At 39.9% G+C, this 18,536-nt stretch overlaps 1 protein-coding gene across 2 annotated transcripts in view; it reads right to left on the bottom strand.

The window, feature by feature from the left end:
* Positions 1-3,545: 3,545 nt before the first annotated feature.
* Positions 3,546-18,536, bottom strand: part of LOC110501546 (signal transducer and activator of transcription 4) — a 35,206-nt gene continuing 20,215 nt past the window's right edge. The window contains exons 10-23 of one of the 2 annotated variants that reach the window (XM_036958922.2): positions 18,167-18,226; positions 16,332-16,352; positions 12,612-12,705; positions 12,259-12,303; positions 10,598-10,681; positions 9,998-10,096; positions 9,757-9,892; positions 9,372-9,424; positions 8,935-9,029; positions 8,360-8,496; positions 7,803-7,994; positions 5,400-5,445; positions 5,108-5,207; positions 3,546-4,180 (exon numbers count right to left, since the gene is read on the bottom strand). In XM_036958922.2, the coding sequence (XP_036814817.1) occupies positions 4,157-4,180; positions 5,108-5,207; positions 5,400-5,445; positions 7,803-7,994; positions 8,360-8,496; positions 8,935-9,029; positions 9,372-9,424; positions 9,757-9,892; positions 9,998-10,096; positions 10,598-10,681; positions 12,259-12,303; positions 12,612-12,705; positions 16,332-16,352; positions 18,167-18,226 (1,186 nt within the window). In that variant the 3' untranslated portion in view covers positions 3,546-4,156. The remainder of the gene's footprint in view (positions 4,181-5,107; positions 5,208-5,399; positions 5,446-7,802; positions 7,995-8,359; positions 8,497-8,934; positions 9,030-9,371; positions 9,425-9,756; positions 9,893-9,997; positions 10,097-10,597; positions 10,682-12,258; positions 12,304-12,611; positions 12,706-16,331; positions 16,353-18,166; positions 18,227-18,536) is intronic. The other variant, XM_036958923.2, reaches the window with a different exon arrangement.

Raw genomic sequence — 18,536 nt, 5'->3', positions numbered from 1 at the left:
TTGTTCAAGACAGAGATTAACGATATGCGTAATACAAGTGCCAATTTGCTCAGCAGAATCTATAAGACACCTTGCAGGAATATTATCCAGGCCTGTGGCTCTGGAGCATTTAAGCTCTGCCAGCATACTGATTATTTTTGCTGTTGCTACCTTTGCAAAAGAAAAAGAGTTTGGCTGAAGCCCTAACTCTACATAATACTTCTTGACTTGGTTGCTTCCATACAAACCAGAACTGGGGGGCAGCTTGCTAACCAGCTTGCTGGCAACAGAAGTAAAAAAAAAGAGTTGAATTTATTGGCAACCTCTGCTTTTTTCCATCTCCTCCTTGATGTTCGGTCCAATACTGTTTAGTTTGTTTTTGGTAGTACTACTACAGCCAAGTTCCTTAAATGATTTCCAAAACTTTTTAGGGTCATTTTTGTTCTCAATTATTTTCTCAGCAAAGTAACCCTCTTAGCTTCATCCATCCTGCTCTGTGATCAGATGTAAGATAAAATTACACTTGTCTAGGGCTCTCTTCAGTAGAGATTGTAGGCAACAATGACAACTGGGGAAGAAACCAAAGGGAGTGACATATAAAGGGCAAGTAATCAAGGAGGTGATGGAGTCCAGGTGAGTGTCATTATGCGCATAACGCTGGTGACAGGTGTGCGCCCTAACGAGCAGCCTGGTGACCTAGAGGCCGGAGAGGGAGCACACGTGACATTGGTGTTACATTGTTTACGGAAAACTCATCTGTTTCAAAAGCAAAGTATAAGTCAGACAAATGCATAACTGATGACAATGCAACTAGAAGATTGTTTTGTGTGTTTGCAGGTTCAGTCCAATCACCACAAAGAATTACAAGAAGTCTTCATGGCAACCAATTTGTAAAAAAAAAGAAAAAAGTACCTAAGTACCAAGTTATAATTGTTAATAGCATTATTTAAGGCTAAGGCCAAAGCCTTTTGTATAAAAGCCTTCCTGTGTCCTTCAGGGGATCGCCTTACTATGTGCTGGTCAACGTGCCTTGGGAGAATGTGAGCGGCGATGGTATTTCTTGTAACAAAGTAAGTATGAGGAATAGGATTTATTGTTAATGTATTGTTTTTAGGCATTGGCGCCCATATTCCACCTAGACCTACTCTCCTTCTTCCTGGGCACGCTCTCCTTGAGTGTTGCAACACATTATTATCGTCAGTTTGAGTATATGAATTAAACATATAAACCTAGTGATACTTGTTTGTGAGAAATCTGATATTGCTAACTGTTCAAGTCTATCTTATAGGACAGTTGTACGAAGCTCCCGGAGCCCGAAGATGATGTAGGCCTATGGATGTTGTGTCTTACTTGTGACACTGAAAATTAAATAAATTGCTGTTGCATAATGTTGTCTGATTCCCATGCTCCACTCCTTGATCGAAAGAACCTGTGTTATGTTTATCTTAGTACCTCGCCTCGCTTCTTAAAAAGGTGGTGCGGCTGTGTCTACAGGAATATTATGTTCATTTCCCTGACGTCACATCCGCATTGCATACTTACTCCCATTCACAGAGAATGTGTTAGTAGGACATGACGTGATCCAGCTTGTGTGTGTATATAACTGCTTGACCTACCTTGCAGAACATGGACCAGGACACCTGCCATTCATTGTGGTAGGCTTGCTTGGGTCATAGACTGATTAACATTATTAACTAACTATTACACATTCAATCACTTTGAAAACAAGAATGCTGCGTCTATATCAAGCACTGTCTAATAAGATACTTTATGCAATTGTTGTACTACTCCACTATTGTAAAAAAGCTTTTGGAAATGCATTAATTAATGTCTACATTTGTGCATTCTATTGCAGACACCTTAATGCATACTTTGAAATGATATTATATCAACTGAATTAAAAAAAATATATATATATATGTACATATAAACTATTCACAACATTCACAGACATTATGTAATGTTCCCAGTATAATGTTATTATAAAGTATTGTGATGTCCACTAGAGAACATTACAAATAGGTTCCTACTTCGCTCTGATAGGACGTTATCCTTGGGACATCCAATGACCACAAGGGGGCGTTTCCGACAGGTCCTGGATTGTTACAGACAGACTATTACAATAAGATCTTAGAATGACCATTAGGGGTTGCAAAAAGGTCAGTGGGTTGTTCCAATGGGACGTTATATTCAGGCCATTTAGCAAACAAAAGGGGGCATCCAGTACAGGACATTTATTTATTTATCATTAGGACATTGCATAATGGTCACAATGGAATGTTCTCTGGAGGACCTAGGTCTAGTTCGCTGTGAGTTACCAGGATGACACTGAAGACCAGGTCGGGACTTTTTTTAGGAAGTTCTCAGGAATTTCATTTTTCTAGTCATTAGGACATTGTGTGATGGTTCCAAGAGAACGTTCTCTGGGGGATCTTTGTATAGTTCTCTGTAAGTTCCCAGGATGTCGTTGAGGACCATGTGAGGATATCTTCAAGACTTTCTCAGGAGATTTGTTCTCTGGGGGCCCTTTAGCCCTGTTTATACCTGGTGTTAACATGTGTCCTGTGCCTCGATCATGTTTCTGATTGTGCCAACATTTTCAGACAGGTGTAGACAATTAAAAGACACATTGTGAACTGATTTTGATCAGATCTTATAAGTGTAAATTGACAAGATCAGGACGAAGTAACTTTGTCTAGTTCCCTGTAAGTTTTCAGGGCATTGTTGAAGACAATGTCAGGACATTTTCAAGATGTTCTTAGGAAATGTGTTTTACCAGTCGCCAGGACATCGTGTGATGGTCCCAGGTGTCCCAAACCTTTATAAGTAAGTAAAGTAATGAAATGGGGGTTTTAGGGTAAGTGGGACACTGTTCAGTTAAAATAGTGTACAAGTATAGTGTCACAACAGAAAAAAAGCCCATAGATGTAGCCAGCTATATGCTCTCTTGGGTAAATAAATGAAACTAGCTCCTGTAGGTAAAATATTTTTGAGTGTGAACTGTATTACTGTACTGTATTGTATTATATGGACTGGAATTACGCACATCATTCAAGCCATGATAAAGCAGAAGAGAACATGCAATTCTGATGAACCACAAAGTTACAAGTATAGGCTAGTGAATTTGATTTTAATTTTGAAATATGATAGGGCCTATTTGTATAATTAGTAGGCTGATGCATATACAGTATATACCTTTGATAATATTTTCCCTAATGCTATTAGCCTACCTCCTCTTCCTCTCTCTAATGTTGCTTCATTCCTTCCTCGCTTTCAACAGTTAAATGAAATATGTTTCGTTGTCCTTATCTTATCATTCTAATGTCATCCTTGAATAATATAGGACTAGAATTAGATACAGAAGGCCTTCACTTGTCTTCACAAAGATTGAATGGTTATGGGTCTGAATAAATAACTCCTATAGCCTACTGCCATCGCGCGTTCACTCTTCTTTAAAACTCCCCGTGAGTTCTATTGGGAAAGGGAGTGGATTTGGGAGATAAATCTCGGTAACCGGGTTCCCACTATTCAACCCTACTATCATGTAATGAATAGCACTTTAAAAGTTTCATGAATTATTATTTATTATTATTACCTACAGGTACACTATTACTCAGTGGTAAAGACAGTTGAAAGGGGGAAATCATATTTTGTTTAACCCTTTTGCTGGTGGAAAGGGGTGTCAATGAAAATGGGACCATTACACCTTGGGCTCTAAGTGCAAAAATATCCAATTGGTAAACTAATGAAAACACAAAAAGTGATTAAAGCAATAATAAACATGTATTATTTGTACAAAACTTGGTTCTTGATAGCGGGGAATAAGACACTATATATATATATATATATAATAACATACTAACATTACTTGTGCACACAGACACAAACAGAAAGCAATAGTGTGCTTGCACAGAAGTAATAAAGATGTCAATTTATGAGAAGAGACATAACAAGCTGGATGTATTCTGGACACATTCAATACCGCCTTGCATGTAATATCTACTTTATGCTCAAAACATAATATTATATCTTTGTTTTCATGACAAAGGGCTCAAAGACAATACTAACAGTTGGGTAGAAGAGCAATGTATTGTGATCAGATGTAAGAGAAAATTACACTTGTGCAGGGATTCAGTAGAGACTGTGTCACTTGGCATACTCTGCAGGTCATCTTGTGTTACTCGGAGTACGGAGAACTCATCTGTAAAAGTCAAACAATACCCATAATAGCAGACGCCAATGCAACTAGAATATAAAGATTGTTTCAGCAGGTTCAGTCCAATCACCACAGAGGATTACAAGGAGTCTTCATGATGACTCGTTTATTTTACAAAGGAACATCATCTTAAAAGTCGTATCTAACGTCAAAGCCAGAGCAGAGATGAAGTCAACCTAGGCTTCTGAACCTAGTTAATCTCCAGAGTGTTTTAATACCTTGCTGCGGTGTAGCCTAGTCCCAACCTTCTACATGATGTGTTCTATAGCCAACTCTTCTATCATTACTATACACCATACACCAAGTCAGTTGTGGTCAGTGCTGTTTAAGTTTTCGTACGCCCATGGCCTTATTTCTAGTACAGCATATTGGATGACTGTCATTCATATTCCATTCACCCAGCTCAATGTAACATCAATAGGCTTAAGCTACAACATGATGCTCAAATTTCCCTATACCCGTCATGAGGTTGCTGCAACCTAGCCTATGAATTAAAGTTTAAAACGTCGGTGCACAGGTCGAAAGACAATATTGGAGTATTCAAGGTGGCAGACAGTGACACAATCAATACCGCCTTGCACACTCTAGCTGATCTAGGGTGTAAACACTAGTCCAAAACAGTTGCAGACAAGAGTTTGTATTGGACAAACTCAGGTAGGTTTAGCCCCGTTTTGTTCGGCCTTCCTCCTCTGAGGAGCCTCCACTCATACAAGTGTAACAGAGTTGAAAATGCATTTCTTGTATTATCACCAAAATTGAGACGAAGGTTATTGTATACCAGCACCTACTGGCTTAGAGAGGCAACTGTGTATCTGCAATGATGGAAGAGTTGGCTACATTAGATGGGCCTACAGTTTGGGACTAGGCTCGCTGCAGTGTGTCTGTTTAAGATAGGGTGGTTACTGTACTCACGGCAGTCTCAATCTCCAAGGGGCTGAGGTGCTGGGTGAGCATGTCAAACATCCCAGGGGACATGGGGGGTTCTGGGGAGGAGCAGGGGGGAGGTGTGGTTCTAAGGGCGGGGGCGGCAGCAGTGGAGAGAAAGAGAGAGAGATATAAGTCAAGGGAATGGTTTAGACTATAGAAACAAAGGATATCTAACATAGCCTAATATTTCGGATACACATCTTCGGCGCAGGTCTGCATTCAACTCCTGGCATGCACAGATTATAAGATCTTAACAAAGTTAAACTTAAGTACTCACTGCAAAGTTGAGATGGGGATCAGCATAGATGGTATGTATGGAAAGACTGCAAGAAGATAAAAAAAAAAATAGGAGATTATGGGCATGTTAGTAAACAACCATTCAAATGGTTGGCAATATCAATCCTGCTTCCCAGTTCCAGAACATTTGATTGTCCAGTTGTGCTGATGATTATACAATGTTTGTATAAAACATTCCCCTGGCGTTGGAAGAACATTCCCAGAACACATTTAGTCTCTTCTTTAAAAGGTTCCCAGAATGTTTCATTAGGTTGTGGGAACAGTCTGGTGGGAACATTGTGGGGACATCACAAAATATATATTCCCAAATCACAAAAGCTTTCCAGTTGTGCTGATGATTATACAATGTTTCTTTTAAGGTGCAAAAAATATGCACTTGATGTTACAAGAACCACATTTTTTACATTCTTTCAAAGTTCCGTCATCATTAGGCACACCTGGACTCCATTACCTCACTTATTACCTCCCCTATATCTGGCACTCCCTTAGGTTGTTTCACCAGTCAGTATTGTTTATGTGTTTCATGTCTATACATTACTCGTAATTGTTATATTGTTCAATGTTCCGATTATTATTAAACTCACCACCTGCACTTGCTTTCTGACTCCCGGCATATACGTTACACCATGGAGGTTTCTTTCATGTGTTCGTGTTATCTTACTGTTGAGGAAATTAGTGGTACAACTCATGTGGAAACACATATGGAAATGATTCGGAATCACATGACAATCCATCAACATTAACTGAATATTCCAGGAATGTTTCTTTGAACAACTTCTATTGCGGCAACATTTTATTTGCAGAAGTATGTTCAGGGAAAGTTAGTAGAACCAACATGTCATAATGTCCCACTATAACCTTATGAGACCATTGTAGGAATATTCCCTGCTTGTTGGTGTTTTGAATAACATATCCATCAACATTAGCAGAACGTTCCTGTAATTTTTCTTCAGAACCAATTTACTGCTCCCACATTTTGTTGCGGTAGTATATTCTATGAATATGACCGGAACATTGGGTTATAATCCCTGGCAACCTAATGAGAACCTTAGGGGAATGTTCTGTGGTAGTTTCTACAGATATTGTAAAGAACATTTTAGAGAATGTTAGGAGAACATTTCAAGGATAATTCATTTCAAAACGTTTTTAGAAAAAAATATTTGGTGATCAAAAACATTCTTTCAATGTTTGTGGGACATTATCATCCTAATGTTAGCTCAAACCCTAACTATAATTTAATGGGAATGTTAGCTGATGTTGTGGGAAGGTTCCCAGTTTGCTGGGCTGCTGGTTGTTATCAATACACATAATTGGTTGTTAGGCCTATACAGGATCTTAATTTGACCACCTGATTGCTGGATAAATGTCCCTGTGCCACAGGAAATGAAAACTTGAAATGTATTTGAGGTTTAAAAATGCTTCCAAAGTTTGTAATTTCAACTTCAAAATGTCAGACTTGATTTGCCAAAACAAAAAATGCATCAATCCATACTAAAATGTATTAATTATAATCCACAAAGTAATTCACATTTCTTTTTGCTGCAGGATTATTTTTCTGCTGTGAGAAACTGGTCAATTTAAGATCCTATACCTGGGAAGGTGTCTCGGATGACATCTCCATTAATGTTAGCGAAACATTCCAGTAATGTTGTTTTCTCAGAAGCAATTTAATTGAATCCAGACATGATTGCAGAAGAAGGTTTAGGGAACGTTATTGGAACAATCATGCCATAACGTGAAACTCTAACTTTATGAGAGCATTGTGGGAATATTCCCTGCTTGTTGTTATGGGTGTTCTTAACATCTCCATCAACATTAGCAGAACGTTTCCATAATGTTTTCTCAGAACCAATTCTATTGTTCTCACATTTTGCTGCGACAGTATGTTCTAAAAACATTACTGGTACATTGTGTTATTACATTACCTGGAAACCTAATGATAACATTTGGGGAATGTTCTGATGTGGTTGTTTTATTGAACGTTAGGAGAACATTCCAAGGATAGTTCAATTAAAAAATAAGAAAAATTACATTTTCTCATCAAAAACAATCTTAGAATACTTTTGGGTTGTTATTATCCTAATGTTAGATAAAACCTGAATTAGAACTTAATGTGAATCTTAGCTAATGTTCTGGGAATGTTCCTGGTTTGCTGGGTTGGTTATGAGCGATAATTGCATGTTGCGCACCAACTGCCAACTCCCAGTAACACACAGGTAAAAACACATCACCAACAAACAATGAGTAGAAAATGATGCAATCCCATAACATACTTACTCTCACTCACAGAGAAGTTGCTGGAACCTAGGTGGTCAGAATTATTTTATATACAGTACAAACCAAAACCCTCTCCATCATAAACATGTCTTGGCAGACATCTTGCCTTTGCTCTGCTGGCTGTTGTAAAGTCGTCCGAAGGCCTCGTCTTTGGGGATGTCTGGGTAGAGGAACTTTAGTGGGTTCTCAGGGACCTCTCCGTCTGCGATGACCTTGTAGTCCCGGATAATGTCGGCAAACGGGAGAGCGCTGAGGCGTGATTTGGTGTACGGCTCCACCGAGATGAACTTGGCCTCTCCTGTTGACACAGACACAACCAAAGCGCCAATCAGAGTTAAATGTTTACAGAATCAATGTTAAAGACACTGTGGAAGTTTAGATGCTAATTGTTTTGTGGATTTCAATGTGGACTGCATGGTTTAGATAAAATATGAATCAATTTATTATCTTATGAAACCAAACAAATCACTAGTTTTGGGCAAACAATATGATTTTAATGGGTGTGGGGAGGTGTGACCCTTTATGTCTAATCAGGTCATTTCTGGATAATTTTTCTCTCAAAGTAGGGGTCCCCCTTTGGCTCAAGAGCAGATGCAAAAATTCCAAATAGTGAAGATAATTCTTTCACGACACCACAGTAATCGACAGCCGAACAGGCCTCACCACTATCGGACTGCTCCACCCAGGTGAAGGTGATCCCGCCCAGGTGGCTCTCGCTGAAGCGCAGCAGGAAAGTCCCAGGCTCCTTGTCCTTCAGACGGGCCCTCTCAGTCTCCTTACTGACAAAACCCATGATGCAGCTGAAGGAAGCACACCCAAAACACACCATCAGTTACAGCACCGTTACATTACTTATTTTACACCCACTGATTTAACAGTACACTGTGGTCTACAGCCCTGAGCAGTGAATAGATCAATCCAGTCCATGAAATCCATTCAAAATGGAACTGAACCTAATGATTCACAAATGACATTAAATTGTACTGAACCCAACACTGTAGTTTAGCAAAAGGTAGCTTAGGGATCAGCAGTGGGGTACACAAAGCAGAGGAGTGTCCACAAACAACTTGTAGCCCCTAGCATCTATCGCCTAAGCATTTATGTAGATCTGAGAATATTGTAGAAGCAACATGGCATAATTCCATCTGTCCCCCTAATAATTGTCCACACATGGCATAGTGCCTAGAGGAAAGGGGATAGGGGGCCCTAAAAGGGGATAGACCGGCCCTAAATCTCACTTGTCGTTCCAGATGGGAAGTAGGTGCTTCTTGATGAGCTCCAGGATGGAATCCAGCCACATCCAGAAACTGAAATTCTTCCCATGAATATTCTCCTGGAAAAAGCAGACAGAATGGGAAAGAGATAAGAATTACACTTAAAAGTTTTTATGGCATCTTTCAATAAAAAGACAGCCTCAAGTTATTCATTTAATATGACCACTGGAAAAATTCCTCAGGGGAACGGACTGGTGCAATTATGAATTGTTGATGGAGAATGACTCTACTAGGAGCTGAAGAGAATAAGTCAAGTCAAGATGGAGAATGACAGTACAGTATGTCTGTGAAAGATTCTACATGAAGTGGGAAGGGAGAGTATTTGTTACTAAGATATGACATCCTTCATTTTGTGTTTAAGACTTGTAGTCGTAGGACTATAAAGAAGCAATAGCACCGACCTTGCAGAATTTGGACCAGGATACCTGACATTCGTTTTGGGAGGCTTGCTGACCTACAGTGAAGATGATTCATAGATTTACGATTATCAACAACAACAAAAACATTACAATTTCATACACTAAGAATGAATATTCAATTATTCTTGAACAGAAATAACACCACCTTAGATAATATAGGGGGAGCCCATACTATTGTGGTGGTTGGAAGCCAAAGACCGATGTTGAACAATCTCATGACAATTCACATTCTTGTTCTCTCATAATTGAAAATACTTGTAAAGGGACAGGAGTGCTTTTCCTCATGACCTGTGCAAATAAATGGTGTATATATGCTGTTCCAACACTGTTATGCCCCCATGAAAAGTGTTCCACTAGGCCACCGTACCCAAGAGTTTCTCTCCTAGCATGCACAGCTGTTCCCTGTTGAGGCCCCGCCCAGCGAAGGTGGAGAACTGCCAACTCAGTACCTCAGAGAGCTGGCCCCAACTGGCCCGCTGAGGACTGGCAAAGAAGCCCAGGTTCTAAAAAAGGGAGCGGCACAGAGGAAAGAGAGTGAGATAAAATATAAAACACCTAAAATAATGGTAGAGTATGTGTGTGTGTGTGTGTGTGTGTGTTCAGCTCACCCTGGGTTCGTCAGTCAGCAGGTTGTACCACATGACAGATGCCCAACCTCCAGGCAGTTGGCTAACATTGGAGATGACCACCAGAGGAAAGGAGCAGGTCTGCAGAGAGAGACATATATGCACGCACACATACCACGCACGCACGCACGCGCGCACGCACACACACACACACACAAACACACACACACACACACACACACACACACACACACACACACACACACACACACACACACACACACACACACACACACACACACACACACACACACACACACACACACACATACAGTATTTGCTTACACAAAGACTACAGTGGCTTGCAAAAGTATTGACCCCCTTGGTATTTTTCCTATTTTGTTGCCTTACAACCTGGAATTAAAATGAATTTACAGGTTGTAATGCAACAAAATAGGAAAAACACCAAGGGGGATGAATACTTCTACAAGGCACTGTAATAATGACTCACAATGTATGCTAGGAAGACTGTGTGGGGGTTATTTGAGGTGTGGGATGGAGTGGATTATTGTCAGAATGTGTGTGTGGGAGAGTGTGTGTCTTATATAGGAGATATGAAGTAGTGTGTAGAAATTGACTGACCTCCAGGTCGATGTTAATGCCCTGTATGTTGAACTGGGCCTCAAAGCTGAGGGAGTGGAGCTCCTCCGTCACAGAGACAGGACCCTGGAACCAGCAGAATACAAATACACACACACACAAAGATACACACACACACACACACACACACACACACACACACACACACACACACACACACACACACACACACACACACACATACACATACACACACACACACACACACACACACACACACACACACACACACACAAAGATACACACACACACTTTACTAAACGCCTTCCTCTTCCTCTTACAAACACTCTACTACACCACATTTCACAAACCCTTTTTCTCAGAACACATTAAATACAGTAGCAGAGGGAAAAAAAATCATTTTTTGTGCAGTGAGGGACACACCAAAAAGTTGAACACATCTCAATGAAAAACACGGCAGGCTCTATCAACGGGATAAGGAATTTGCCCTATTTACTAAAGAACAGCATTCCATAACAAGGCCGTCGAAAAACCCAAGGAAATGATCTTTGAGGATAATTATTTTCCCTCTACAGTATATGAGCATTAGGGGGAAGTTTGATAGCAGTATTCATCAGTAATTTTCTGTAATAAGATAAGGATCCTGTATCCTAGTGTTTAAATTATGTGAATGACTTTTGTTGAGACACATGAATAAAAAGGCTAAATAAACGCCTTTCTTCAATTCAAAAGTCAATCTATGATAAAACTTTATCAGAAAGAGCACACGTTTTTTCAATTAAGAGTTTACTAGGGAGTTAACAAGGTTTTCCATCTGTGATGAGTTTTGGAGCCATCTGAAAACGTACGCAAGCAAAAGCACCATTGTTCTGAAAAGGAGTTAAAACTTCAAATTAAGGGGAACATTTTGCAAATCCTTGGCAATGTTGCCTTCTACTGTTTTAAGAAAGCAACTACCTCTTTCTTAACGGAAGTGTTTTTGAGTTATTATAGATATTATATATTTAACTAGGCAAGTCAGTTAAGAACAAATTCTTATTTACAATGACGGCCTACTGGAGAACAGTGGGTTGTTCAGGGGCAGAACGACAGATTTTTACCTTGTCAGCCTAGGGTTTTGAGCCAGCAACCGTTCAGTTACTGACCCACCACTCTAACCACTAGGCTACCTCTAACCAGTACGCTACCCCAACCTCAGGCAAAGTAAAACAAAATATTTACCTCTAAATAAATCATAAGTTTTTTAAACTCTTAATTCACTTCTGTGTCCAATGACTTGATCTCTGGTTGACCAGAATATATCTCTTGAAGTTGTTACAAAGATACAGAAGAAGAAGCGAGACATCCTACTCCCTAATCTTTTCTGGTTACATTACAGTCAATAAACTAAGCAGATCAGACCCAGCTGCTAAAGCATTGGTGCCTATGGGAGAGCCACCCCGTTAAGCAGACCGAAAATAACCCATTTTTTTCAATGGTAAACAGCCTGAGTGGGACATCTTCATTTATCTACCATCTTTGGCTCGACAAAGCAGTTCTACCATAGCAAAAAAATCTGAAGGCCATGTTCCAAATGTCACTTTACTAGAGTGTAATCTTAGATAGGCCTGCGTCACTGACCCTTAACCATCATTCATGGAAAAACTAAAAGTCTTGTTCAACTTTCATATCACTCCTCTCACCTCGTTCACCTTGGTTCCATTAACGTATTTCTTCTCTTTCAGCTGCTGAAGAAGATACAAATAGGATATCAATGCATAATAAATATACTTACATTAATATCAAATGAACTGTTCACACAATGTCATGTACAGCTAGGCCAGGGCGATCTTAATGAAAAATGTTTACTATATAACAGGGTCTTTGCAAACAGTTGTCTGTTATTTCCAATATGACCCTTGACAGCCAGCCCCATTGAACCACATTAGTTTGAGTCCACTAAAATGTTTCACTAAACCTGTGGATGAACAGATTGAGGTTGAATTATTATTAAAATGTCAGTGTGTTAGTGGGGACAGTGAAAGTCAGAGGTTACCAAGTGTCGAAACTCTACAGACAGGCAGCCATTGGATGATTCCTCCACGTCCATTACTTTGGTGGTGGTAGTCAGGATGAAGAACTGACGATTTCTGAATGGAGAGGGATGGGGCAAAGCCGTAGTTAGTAGTCTGAACTAAGCATACACAGGCGCAGACACATACAAACACAGAACAGCAACAACAACAGAATTAGCTAAGATACTGTACATGGCAAACACATGCAGCGGGTAGAAACAACTCAAATTCAAGTTGGATTTCAGGCAGCTGAAAAGGGCATTACTCTGCTTACTTAAACTGTGTCAACTGATAAGTAATCAAACACATCTCATATTTCTCTCTTTGTCACTGTTCTCACTACGCACTAAAAACAAATAGTTGTATATAGCGCCAAATAAAGGTTCATTTGGCTTGTAAGCATAGAGGAACCCTTTTTGGTGCTATATGGAACCTTTTTTTGAAGGTTCTATGAAAATAACCATACTCATAAGGTTCTAAATGGAACATGTGCTATAAAGAACGATTTCCTAAGATTCTATAAAGAACCATTAATAATGATTTGATATAGCACCAAAAAAAGGGTTCCGCTATGGTTACAACCCTTTTTGGGGCTATTATAGAACCCTTTTTTATGGTTCTTTATAGAACCTTTATGGAGAATGGTTCTATAAAACACCTTTCTCAATCTCAAAGGTTATTTGTAGAACCATACAGTTTTTTAATTCTGGTTTAATTAGCCACATTATATTGTTAAAATTTCATAGTTTTATTATTGTGTTTATTAGCAAGTTTAATCAGGTGTGCTAGCTCTGGAACAGCTGGGGGTCCCTGAGAAGAGAATTGAGAACTACTGTCTTAGTTGACAATTCTCAATTGACGCACGGCCATATGTGAGTCTTTCACAAGACACCGTCACTGGCCATAGTCATATACAGTGCTGTGAAAAAGTAATTGCCCCCTTACACTCAATAACTGGTTGTCCCACCTTTAGCTACAATGACTACAACCAAACGCTTCCTGTAGTTTTTTTATCCGTCTCTCAAGGCGCCGTGGAGGAATCTTGGCCCACTATTCTATGCAGAATTGCTTTAAACTCATTCTTCCAAAATCCTTGATGATCATCCAGGTGCTTCCAGTTGCTTTTTGGCAAACTTGAGTAAACGTTTTTGGATGAGATGGTGAAAACCAAACACTGCATTCTACAGTAAGAACCTTATGCCAACAGTCAAGCGTGGCGCTGATAATAAGATTGCTTGGGGATGCTTTGCTGCCTCAGGACCTGGACGACTTGCCTTAATAGAAGGAACCATGAATTCTGCTCTGTATCAGAGAATTTTACTGGAGAATGTCAGGCCATCTGTCTGTGAGCTGAAGCACAGCTGGGTTGTGCAGCAAGAAAATGATCCAAAACACACAAACAAGTACAGTTGAAGTCGGAAGTTTACATACACCTTAGCCAAATACATCTTAGCCAAATTCCCTGTCTTAGTTAGGTCAGTTAGGATCACCACTTTATTTTAAGAACGTGAAATGTCAGAATAACAGTAGAGAGAATGACTTATTTCAGCTTTTATTTCTTTCATCACATTCCCAGTGGGTCAGAAGTTGGTACAATTGCCTTTAAATTGTTTAACTTGAGTCAAACGTTTCACGTAGCTTTCCACAAGCTTCCCACAATAAGTTGGTTGAATTTTGGCCCATTCCTCCTGACAGAGCTGGTGTAACCGAGTCAGATTTGTAGCCCTCCTTGCTCGCACATGCTGTTTCATTTCTGCCCACAAATTTTCTATGGGATTGAGGTCAGGGCTCTGATGGCCACTCCAATCCCTTGACTTTGCTGTCCTTAAGCCACTTTGGAAGTATGCTTGGGGTCATTGTCCATTTGGAAGACCCATTTGTGACCAAGCTTTAACTTCCTGACTGATGTCTTGAGATGTTGCTTCAATATATCCACAACATTTTCTTTCCTCATGATGCCATCTAGTTTGTGAAGTGCACCAGTCCCACCTACAGCAAAGCACCCCCACAACATGATGCTGCCACCCCCGTGCATCACGGTTGGGATGGTGTTCTTCGGCTTGCAAGCCACCCCCTTTTTCCTCCAAACATAACGATGGTCATTACGGCCAAACAGCTCTATTTTTGTTTCATCAGACCATAGGACATTTCCCCAAAAAGTATGATCTTTGTCCCCATGTGCAGTTGCAAACCGTAGTCTGTCTTTTTTATGACGGTTTTGGAGCAGTGGCTTCTTCCTTGCTGAGCGGCCTTTCAGGTTATGTCGGTATAGGACTCGTTTAACTGTGGATATACTTTTGTACCTGTTTCCTCCAGCATCTTCACAAGGTCCTTTGCTGTTGTTCTGGGATTGATTTGCACTTTTCGCACCAAAGTATGTTCATCTCTAGGAGACAGAACGCATCTCCTTCCTGAGCGGTATGACGGCTGCGTGGTCATATGGTGTTTATACTTGCGTACTATTGTTTGTACAGATCAACGTGGTACCTTCAGGCATTTGGAAATTGCTCCCAAGGAGGAACCAGACTTGTGGAGGTGTACAATTTGCTTTCTGAGGTATTGGCTGATTTATTTAGATTTTCCCATGATGTCAAGCAAAGAGGCACTGAGTTTGAAGGTAGGGCTTGAAATACATCCACAGGTACACCTCCAATTGACTCAAATGATGTCAATTAGCCTATCAGAAGCTTCTAAAGCCATGACATCATTTTCTGGAATTTTCCAAGATGTTTAAAGGCACAGTCAACTTAGTGTATGTAAACGTCTGACCCACTGGAATTGTGATACAGTGAAATATTGTGATAAGTGAAATAATCTGTCTGTAAACAATTGGTTGGAAAAATGACTGTGTCATTCACAAAGTAGATGTCCTAACCGACTTGCCAAAACTAAAGTTTGTTAACAAGAAATTTGTGGAGTGGTGGAAAAACGAGTTATAATGACTCCAACCTAAGTGTATGTAAACTTCTGACTTCAACTGTATACATCAAAATTGTTAAAAAGCAACAAATTTGACGTTTTGAAATGACCTACTCCAAGTCCAGACCTAATCCCAATTGAGATGTTGTGTCAGGACTTAAAACGATCAGTTCATGTTTGAAAACCCACAGAAAATTCCCCCACGGTGACGTGAGACTGATCAACAATTACAGGAAGCATTTGGTTGCAATCATTGCAGCGAAAGGTGGCACAATCAGTTATTGAGTGTAATTGTTAATTAAATAAATAAAATAAGCATGCATTTTTTTGTTATTTGTAACCTCAGATTCCCTTTATCTAATATTAGGTTTTGGTTGAAGATCTGATAACATTCAGTATAAAAAATATCAGAAAAACTTTTTTACACCACTGTATAACATGTAACAGCATAACATAACATATTAGATAAACTAGAATGACACTCTCACTCATTGTTGCACAAAAAAAGCTGTGCAAAAGCCACGCCCCAAAATATTATATTGAGCCATGACCCTACATTTTAATTATCACTAAAAGCGGAAAGAACCCTTATTTGAACTACAAATAACTACTGAAGGGCTCAAAAGGTTCTTGGGGTCAGTATGGTTCCACATAGAACAATCACCCTTCCCAAAGAACAATGTTCACACATGCCACATGAGAAGGTTCAATATTGGCATAAATAACAAGAACAGGAAATCCCCACAGAACATCCCACATTGAGGTTGCATGGATATACTCACACTCTACCAGGGGGGAGGTCCCTACACACAGGGAAGATAATACAGTACATAAATTAATCAGTAATGTAGTGCTAGCTTGCTTATAAACATCAAAGAAGAATATCTTGATGTCTATGAAACATTACGTTTCTGAAATATTAACAGAGCTTGCAAAGCGCGATCACTTTGAAGCAAATGCGCCACATACAGTGCCTTGCGAAAGTATTCGCCCCCTTGAACTTTGCGACCTTTTGCCACATTTCAGGCTTCAAACATAAAGATATAAAACTGTATTTTTTTGTGAAGAATCAACAACAAGTGGGACACAATCATGAAGTGGAACGACATTTATTGGATATTTCAAACTTTTTTAACAAATCAAAAACTGAAAAATTGGGCGTGCAAAATTATTCAGCCCCCTTAAGTTAATACTTTGTAGCGCCACCTTTTGCTGCGATTACAGCTGTAAGTCGCTTGGGGTATGTCTCTATCAGTTTTGCACATCGAGAGACTGACATTTTTTCCCATTCCTCCTTGCAAAACAGCTCGAGCTCAGTGAGGTTGGATGGAGAGCATTTGTGAACAGCAGTTTTCAGTTCTTTCCACAGATTCTCGATTGGATTCAGGTCTGGACTGTGACTTGGCCATTCTAACACCTGGATATGTTTATTTTTGAACCATTCCATTGTAGATTTTGCTTTATGTTTTGGATCATTGTCTTGTTGGAAGACAAATCTCCGTCCCAGTCTCAGGTCTTTTGCAGACTCCATCAGGTTTTCTTCCAGAATGGTCCTGTATTTGGCTCCATCCATCTTCCCATCAATTTTAACCATCTTCCCTGTCCCTGCTGAAGAAAAGCAGGCCCAAACCATGATGCTGCCACCACCATGTTTGACAGTGGGGATGGTGTGTTCAGCTGTGTTGCTTTTACGCCAAACATAACGTTTTGCATTGTTGCCAAAAAGTTCAATTTTGGTTTCATCTGACCAGAGCACCTTCTTCCACGTTTGGTGTGTCTCCCAGGTGGCTTGTGGCAAACTTTAAACAACACTTTTTATGGATATCTTTAAGAAATGGCTTTCTTCTTGCCACTCTTCCATAAAGGCCAGATTTGTGCAATATATGACTGATTGTTGTCCTATGGACAGAGTCTCCCACCTCAGCTGTAGATCTCTGCAGTTCATCCAGAGTGATCATGGGCCTCTTGGCTGCATCTCTGATCAGTCTTCTCCTTGTATGAGATGAAAGTTTAGAGGGACGGCCAGGTCTTGGTAGATTTGCAGTGGTCTGATACTCCTTCCATATCAATATTATCGCTTGCACAGTGCTCATTGGGATGTTTAAAGCTCGGGAAATCTTTTTGTATCCATCTCCGGCTTTAAAGTTCTTCACAACAGTATCTCGGACCTGTCTGGTGTGTTCCTTGTTCTTCATGATGCTCTCTGCGCTTTTAACGGACCTCTGAGACTATCACAGTGCAGGTGCATTTATACGGAGACTTGATTACACACAGGTGGATTGTATTTATCATCATTAGTCATTTAGGTCAACATTGGATCATTCAGAGATCCTCACTGAACTTCTGGAGAGAGTTTGCTGCACTGAAAGTAAAGGGGCTGAATAATTTTGCACGCCCAATTTTTCAGTTTTTGATTTGTTAAAAAAGTTTGAAATATCCAATAAATGTCGTTCCACTTCATGATTGTGTCCCACTTGTTGTTGATTCTTCACAAAAAAATACAGTTTTATATCTTTATGTTTGAAGTCTGAAATGTGGCAAAAGGTCGCAAAGTTCAAGGGGTCCGAATACTTTCACAAGGCACTGTATTGCTGTGTTACATTACACTAATACTCACTTGTCAAATATTGTCTTCACTTTTAGTTGGTAATCCACCTCTGGAAGTTTGACCAGCAATCTAGACAGAAAAGTAACAAAACATAAATATTTAGCGAAAACATACACTCACCTGACAGTTTATTAGGTACAGATAGTGAGTTACTTGGCCGTGGCTTGCTATATAAAGCAGGCAGACAGGCTTTGAGGCATTCAGTTACTGTTCCATTTAACGTTCGAATGGGGAAATCGAGTGACCTAAGGGACTTTGAGCGTGGTATGATCATCGGTGCCAGAAACTAACAAATTGTTGGATTACCAACAAATAGATGATGGCGCCGAAGGAGATGGCCGCATCGCCACTAGCTCTTAGAAAACTTTGCAGTATTTTG

The sequence above is a fragment of the Oncorhynchus mykiss genome, chromosome 22, assembly GCF_057628025.1.
Source record: "Oncorhynchus mykiss isolate SJ-2025 chromosome 22, ASM5762802v1, whole genome shotgun sequence".
NCBI classification, from domain to species: domain Eukaryota; kingdom Metazoa; phylum Chordata; class Actinopteri; order Salmoniformes; family Salmonidae; genus Oncorhynchus; species Oncorhynchus mykiss.
This window is presented reverse-complemented; position numbering and strand designations above follow the sequence as displayed.